The sequence below is a fragment of the Silurus meridionalis genome, chromosome 14, assembly GCF_014805685.1.
Source record: "Silurus meridionalis isolate SWU-2019-XX chromosome 14, ASM1480568v1, whole genome shotgun sequence".
In the NCBI taxonomy this organism is placed as follows: domain Eukaryota; kingdom Metazoa; phylum Chordata; class Actinopteri; order Siluriformes; family Siluridae; genus Silurus; species Silurus meridionalis.
The window spans coordinates 10,781,175-10,788,249 of record NC_060897.1 but is presented as its reverse complement, the minus strand read 5'-3'; the positions used below and the strand labels follow the sequence as shown (position 1 = coordinate 10,788,249).

The window sequence follows — 7,075 nt, the reverse complement described above, 5'->3', positions numbered from 1 at the left end:
AAAAATAGGGCTAACTGTATTATCTGCTCCGATTCAGCCAAAATCCTTTCAACACTGTAGATGGGCAATGACCTGAAACATACATTTAAAGCACCTATGACATCTAAAGAAAAATGTTCTGAAAAGTGGAATGTCCTGAAGGTAATTAAAAATGAATTTCCCTTACTGAAGACAGGCAAGAGATGGAGTTAGACCTGAATGTCAGGAACCCAGTGTCTGGTGCTTCTTTTGCTTTCAGATTTCAGGTAATCATTGTCTGCAAAATCTTTCAACCAATTATCACAAAAGAGAATGTAATTTATGATTGCTAGTATGTCCAAATATATTTGGTCCCTTAAAAAGTGACATGGCACATAGATCTTAATTAGTATTCCAGCTAATTTAACAAGGTAGGTTTACACTATAAAACCAAAGAAGGAAAAAAAGTGTGATTTGGCCTTACCACTGAGACTTTGTTCCTCTAAACCATGAGGTTGCAATGCAAATGTCTAAGCTCATGTAAGTGTGTTCATGTATATTTTTAATTTATCTTAACTAGAAGTTATTGTAATTAAAATCAAATGTAAAAAAATCGAATAAAAAAGTTATTGTATTTATATTCAGTTAAAAACAAACTGCAAATAATATCTAGCTAAAAAACTGATTTGGTTAGGATTGTCTATTTTTTACTAATATTGTGTGAGGGAACACAACTGCTGGTAAACAGGTTTCAAATATTTAGGCAGACTGACTTTTTGTGCTTTTTTTATCTTTGAAGGGAGACAAAGATAGGCAAGGTTTCAATACAACATTTTCATTGACAATATTTAAGCAGTTGAAGTGTTGAAGCATTAAAATACATGGAACGTCAATGGCCAAAAGAGGACCGTTTAATATTCTATTGCACCTGTGTATCTTCTTGCAGGTGGCTACAAAACATGCCCTGCTTAAGCAACTGGAACTGAAGCTTGAGCTATGTGTTTATCTTGCAAACCAAGCGTGTACTTGATGTCCTTACAGAATCCTGTCTGTGCAAACTTGGTTTGCATTATGCAGAACCACAGTGTTGACAGATTTATAACTTAGGATTAGTGTTTCTCCAGAGACTGAGGCACTGCTCCTGCTTTGGTCTCATTACAAAGTCATATCAAATAATATGAAGACATTTGTAATTGGTCCAAAGAAGTGGTACAAGTTCCATCTTAACAATCAGTTCATACTCAAAATCTCTGAATTTCCACATAAAAAAAAGAACATTTTGTTGTTTGTTTGTTTTTATTAGATTTTTATTGTACATACACTTAAAATAATGACAAATTCTCAACAATCACATTTTATTGGCTTGGAATATGTTGGAGAGAATTTAATAAAAATGTAGAATAGATTGTGTCTACACATTCCAGTTTACTTTGAGTTTGGTCTACATTACACTACAGAATGATTTTATATCATAATAAAAATATAGGTTACATTTAGGATCATCACATGATGCCTCACTATAATGTTTAGTACAATAAATACAGCATATACGATGCACTACATTGAATTTCCAGTATGGAAGAGAATTTCAGTATAACTGAACAAAGCAAAATGTATCTGAAACATTTGTTTACAAACCATAGACAAATACCTCTTTAATTACAGTGAAAGCCATGGCATGTTTAATTTGCTGTGTAATCATTTTGATAAGAGTTCTACACAGAACCCCCAAGGCAGCAGGTCTTATGCTTGATTGCTTTGGATTTGGTCAGTTATAAAACCGCTGCAGCCTAAAAGATTTTAAAAATGTAAAAACAGTAAATGCTGTAAAGCCCTTTAAATATAAGTGCCTGTAGATTAAAATTTCAACTTCTTTAACAAGGTAGTTTTAGGATGTTTGAAAACCCTCTGCTTTAAGAAAACTAATCAAATAACCCTTAACCATGTGTATTGTGTCAGTAATCTATATTCTGACCATGTATTGTATTGTACAAGTTATCTATATAACATGCATTATTAAGCAGATTAGTTGCCCTTCAATGACAATTTAAGCCTATATGTATTAATCAAAATCAACCCCCTTTAGAAGCTACAGTTGTTCAGTAAGAAAAAGAAAAGAACATTTTATAATAGTATTCTCCTTTGCTGCACACTGACCTCTATCTTTTAACACTAATCTGAATCTTGTTTGCCACTTGCAAATACGTGTCCATGCACATTTGCTGGTTCCTCATCTAGCTGGAGGAGTGAAAAGACCAACAACCATGTTCAGCGGCTGTGGATGTCCCCAATTGGAGAAATCATTTGGTTCCTGGAGATGTTTTTACGTGTCACCGTGGTGCAGCGTTTGAGGATCTCTTGTGCCTGAGGCCTAGGGGGAATTTTGGGTGTACCAGTCAATTTGGAGATATTGGGCTCAGATGTGCTAGGCAAGAGCTTGCCATTGATTATTTTCAGGTTGTCAGGCTGGGGTGTCCGACATCTTCGGATGTCCTCATGGCTGCTCATGCAGACAGACCCACTGCTTGAGGAGCTGAAACTGTCACTGAAGCTTTCTTCACTGCTGCCACTTGAGCTTCTGGACCTGCTGTCCTCTGCAGGCTCCACTTTGATGGTGGGTGGGACCGGGGAAACATCTGTAAGAACATTCAGTGAGTGTGATTTGGCCTTATCACTGAAACTCAGGTTGTTTCTTGGAAGCAGGAGGTTGCACTGCGAACGACTGAGCTCATGTCCTGGGATCATCATAGACGAGCTAGCAGGGACCTGAAGCTCAGCTAAGTTGAGGGAAGAACTCTGAAGCCCCCTTTGGGTGCCAATTATATGCACCCTTGGATTAATGTATGGTTGTAGGTACATGGAAGGCATGAAACCAGTCCTGCAGTTGTACCTAAGATAAAACAGCAGATTATCAACAAATGTTTCATGCCATGTTTCTATATTTTATATTTATATTTCATTCAATATTTACTTTCATGACACATTGGCACATACTTGTCTATTTAATAACAAAGGGTGAGGTTTTCTGTGGCTTGTGCATTATCTGCTCATTTGGTTGCAGTCACAAAGATGAATGCTTACCTAACTAACCACCAGCCGTCATTCGATTTCCGCAAAACCTCAACCACCGATCCAATCTCCACAGACAGTTCGTCTATTTTTGTTGATTTGTACGTTTTGGTGGCAACAAAAAGAGCACCTATAAGGAAGAAGATTGAGAATAAAAGTTACATAAAACTCTTACTTTTTTCATGATTTTCACATCCTGATATCCTTAAATATGTCATGACGGTAGTCTGTTCTGTCTGGCCTATATGTGACCCTGGATCAACAGTTAATAGAAGTTTGTTTCGAAAAGACAATAGTCTAATGTTCTTTTTTTTTAAAGATCTTACTTTGTGACATTGTTTGATCAGCAGCCTCGTTGTCTGCCTCAGCATTCTCCAGGTATGGAGCAGGAAACCAGGCGAGGCATTTAGCCTCATTCTCAACCAACCACCAGCCTGTAGACGCAATTACAAAATTTACATAAAATGTACAAAAGTGAAAGTTGAATGAAAGCTGAGGTTATGAAGGTATCTAATTGTGCTTACCTGCTTTATCCTTGATAAGAACATCCACAGCTTCTTCCACCTCAACTTTAAAAGGACGGTTCTTTGTGTCTTTAGTTTCGTAGGAAGCGATGCATCGGTACATCTGGGTCACAAATGGCTGGGTTACACTGGCATCAGAATTTGGTGTAATGCTTCTGCCCATAGATTCTTCTGATGGCATGACCATGATGCTGTGCCAAATAACATTACAGTTAGATACTTTCTTTCACTTCTTATACATTGAAAATGTATTTTGGTCTGTGTGTGTACCTATTTTGAGAAAATTCTGGTTTCAGATCGTCTGGTCTGGGAAGCAGAAACTGGACAAGCTCTGAGCTTTGTGAGACAGACGGATCAGCATTCAGCAGTGCCGTGCAGTACTCTTCCAGTGGCTTCAGCCTCAGCAGGGACTTACTGTAGCTCTTCTTCTGAAATCCTTTCTTTACTTTTTCAGCTGCAAACAGATGTGTGAAATACAGGTTAAATATTAAATAATATACGCCAAATTAATAGACGCATTTGTATCCTATAATGCATTGTACTAAGTATTCAATAGATAGATAGATAGATAGATAGATAGATAGATAGATAGATAGATAGATAGATAGATAGATAGATAGATAGATAGATAGATAGATAGATAGATAGATAGATAGATAGATAGATAGATAGATAGATAGATAGATAGATAGAAAATTGTGAGAAATATAGTAACATCATATTTACCTTTAAACTTGGGAACAGTCCTGACTGACCTCTGAAAGGGACCAGCATGTAAAGCTGCACATTTCTTTTTAAGCTGAATCTAAAAAGAATATATATACAGTATATATATATATATATATATATATATTTAGACCACGTCATTAAAAAAAAAGCTCATAGAAAAGTGTCAGACGTTATTCATTTGTGGGAGAATATTCACTTACATGCAATTTCTTGAATTCTTCAAGCGTTCTGTAGATGACGATCTCGTTTTGATCCGACCAAAGAACAGAAGTCATGTAGAGCTAGGAGGAAAAGTTAAAAAGTTAAAAAAAGGTTTGGTGTCAAATAAGTATTGCTCTTACAATGAGCAGAGGCAAGAGAGCACTTGCACAGTTGTCTTACTTTGCTCTTCTCCTTGTGCATCACTCCTAAAAGGTGAACATCAGTGGGATGTCTCCGTTCTTCCATGTCGGTTTTGGGATTTTTTGCAGGTTTTGTATTTTTCTCTCTATGTAAATCCGCTGTTCCAGCGCAGATGAAAATACTGCAGGAACGCATGGTGAACAGCTGTTTATAAACCTCAGGGAGGAGGGCAGAGTCACAAAAGAGGGCGGGACTGTTAACCCGCCCCATAGGAATTTCTCCCTAATGTAGTATTATGTCGCATTTAATTATGTGTACAGTGAGGAAATTTTATATGTGGGGAAATAACACACTCAGTTATATAACGTGGCTCATTTATAACAGCAAAAGTGTTTCTGGAATGAAAGGGAAGTTTGGCCAATGTCCATTTACATGAAATGATTGTTGAGATACAGAGTTACAAAACGCAAGGAAAAACACACACACACACACACACACACACACACACGTCATTGTCTTTCTTCAATAGAGGATGCAGCAGTATTTCAGGAACGCTGTTCAGTTTTCTAGAGGAAATTAGCTGGTAATTTGTATTAAGCATCATGAATAAAGCATGCTGGAGACTTTGACTGTAACATCTGAACCTTCAATCTAAAATGTTACACTGATTTCGTTACTGACATACAAACAGTTTTAGTAAACATTTCTTTAGTTATATTTGATAACATAAAATGTTTTTACTGATTAACATGACACCAGTGTTTAGTTACAGAGTTACAAAACAAACATAATGAAACACACACTTCATTGTCTGTCTTTTTAGGATGTATTCCAGTAAATAATCTAGGGTTAAAATGCAATAGCTAAAAATAAAAATATATAATAGGTATTATCATAGGTTTTTTTGTCCAGTTCATGGTTTACAATTTATGGTGTGTATATGTGTGTGTGTGTGTGTGTGTGTGTGTGTGTGTGTGTGTGTGTGTGTGTGTGTGTGTGTGTGTGTGTGTGTGTGTGTATATATATATATATATATATATATATATATATATATATATATATATATATATATATATATATATATATATATATATATATATATATATATATATATATATATATATATATATATATATATACAGAGAGAGAGAGAGAGAGAGAGAGAGAGAGAGAGAGAGCAAAACTTTTAACAATATCAAACAAATTACTCAAACAAATTAACCGTTTAAATGTTCGACAAAGAACGCGGAAGTAATAAGCAATATTTACGTCAATATTCAATTACTTCAGTATTTCAAATGTTACATCAATCAGGATGCATCAGTATTTTTGTACAGTTTTATAAGGAAATTAGTTGGTCATTTTTATCAGGCATCATGGATTTTGATTGTAACATCAGAACCTTTGTCAAAGTTTAGCAGATTTCTTTATGTATTTATATGCCTGAAAGTTAATATTAGAGAAAATGTAATATTTTATATATTAGTTTTTTTTCCGTAGCATTACTGGCTCTGTCTTGTGGAAGTCATAAAACACAAAACATCACACAAAACCTTTAGTCAAAATCTACACAAAAAAAGCAGGTATATTCCTAATTTATTCCTAATCAGTTTGAGTGTAACGTAAATAAATACGCTGTATATTCTTCTAATTGTGTATTTTTTATAGAGTTTAAGAAAAAAACGTGCATTTAATGTAAAAAAACAAAAAACAAAAAACATTGACGTAAACAAAATTGTTTGCTAATAGTGTTTAAAATAGATCTAATTATAAAAGGCCTAAGAGTGAAACCTATTAAAGAGTTTCAGGGGTGTAATTATTTATGAGCAGTAACTTTTATTGTTTATGTGAAATCCTGCACTACAGCACACTCCCGCTTTTTTAAACACCACTGGATAAATCTTAAACGCCTTTCTACATCCTTTACTAGTGCACTACACTGTGTAATAATACACCCTGCCTAGTGCTCTGTAGAGTCCAAAAACCAGGTATTTGAGATACAACCACGGCTTCCGGTTGAGTTACAGATAAATCAACGTATTATTTGCAGTAATTGTTGATGCTTTGTGGAACAAATATTAACACATATTATAAAATTATAGAGAATAATGAATAGTGTTGAATAAATACTACTAGCTTCATTTATTACTTCAAATAAACCAATTGTGTGTATGACTAAGCTGAGGTTTCATGTTTTCTTTCATACTGGTTTGCAGTGTAAGAAGCTTCTTGCCTGGCAGCTGTGGGGATAGTCAGGGTAATGAATCAACATTCCTGGCTACACAATGCTTTTACACAAATTATAGTTGAGGTGTGATTTTATCATGACCAGGAACTGATTTAGGTGCTTTACTAACAGGCAAAATACAGCAATTAAAAATAAATTGTGTATGGCCTTATGCCAGTTCACTCTATTTCCCCAGGGTAATTTTCTTCGAAGAAACCAAAGGAAA

At 35.1% G+C, this 7,075-nt stretch overlaps 1 protein-coding gene across 1 annotated transcript; it reads right to left on the bottom strand.

The window, feature by feature from the left end:
- Window positions 1–1,252: 1,252 nt before the first annotated feature.
- On the bottom strand, window positions 1,253–4,794 carry noxo1a (NADPH oxidase organizer 1a). Its single transcript, XM_046866535.1, has 8 exons — window positions 4,662–4,794; window positions 4,481–4,561; window positions 4,278–4,356; window positions 3,822–4,005; window positions 3,552–3,742; window positions 3,354–3,461; window positions 3,040–3,157; window positions 1,253–2,848 (listed from the first exon to the last, which is right to left on the bottom strand). Exons 1-8 carry the CDS (start codon window positions 4,725–4,727, stop codon window positions 2,227–2,229), a joined length of 1,449 nt encoding a protein of 482 aa, XP_046722491.1. The 5' UTR covers window positions 4,728–4,794; the 3' UTR covers window positions 1,253–2,226.
- Between the last annotated feature and the right edge of the window lie 2,281 nt (window positions 4,795–7,075).

Excerpts from the sequence above, each read along its gene's own strand:
- noxo1a (XM_046866535.1), bottom strand. The coding sequence starts at position 4,727 with ATGGAAGAACGGAGACATCCCACTGATGTTCACCTTTTAGGAGTGATG. Across the intron at positions 4,006-4,277 it reads GACTGTTCCCAAGTTTAAAG|CTGAAAAAGTAAAGAAAGGA; the intron begins GTAAATATGATG and ends ATCTGTTTGCAG. Across the intron at positions 3,158-3,353 it reads TGATCAAACAATGTCACAAA|GTGCTCTTTTTGTTGCCACC; the intron begins GTAAGATCTTTA and ends TCTTCCTTATAG.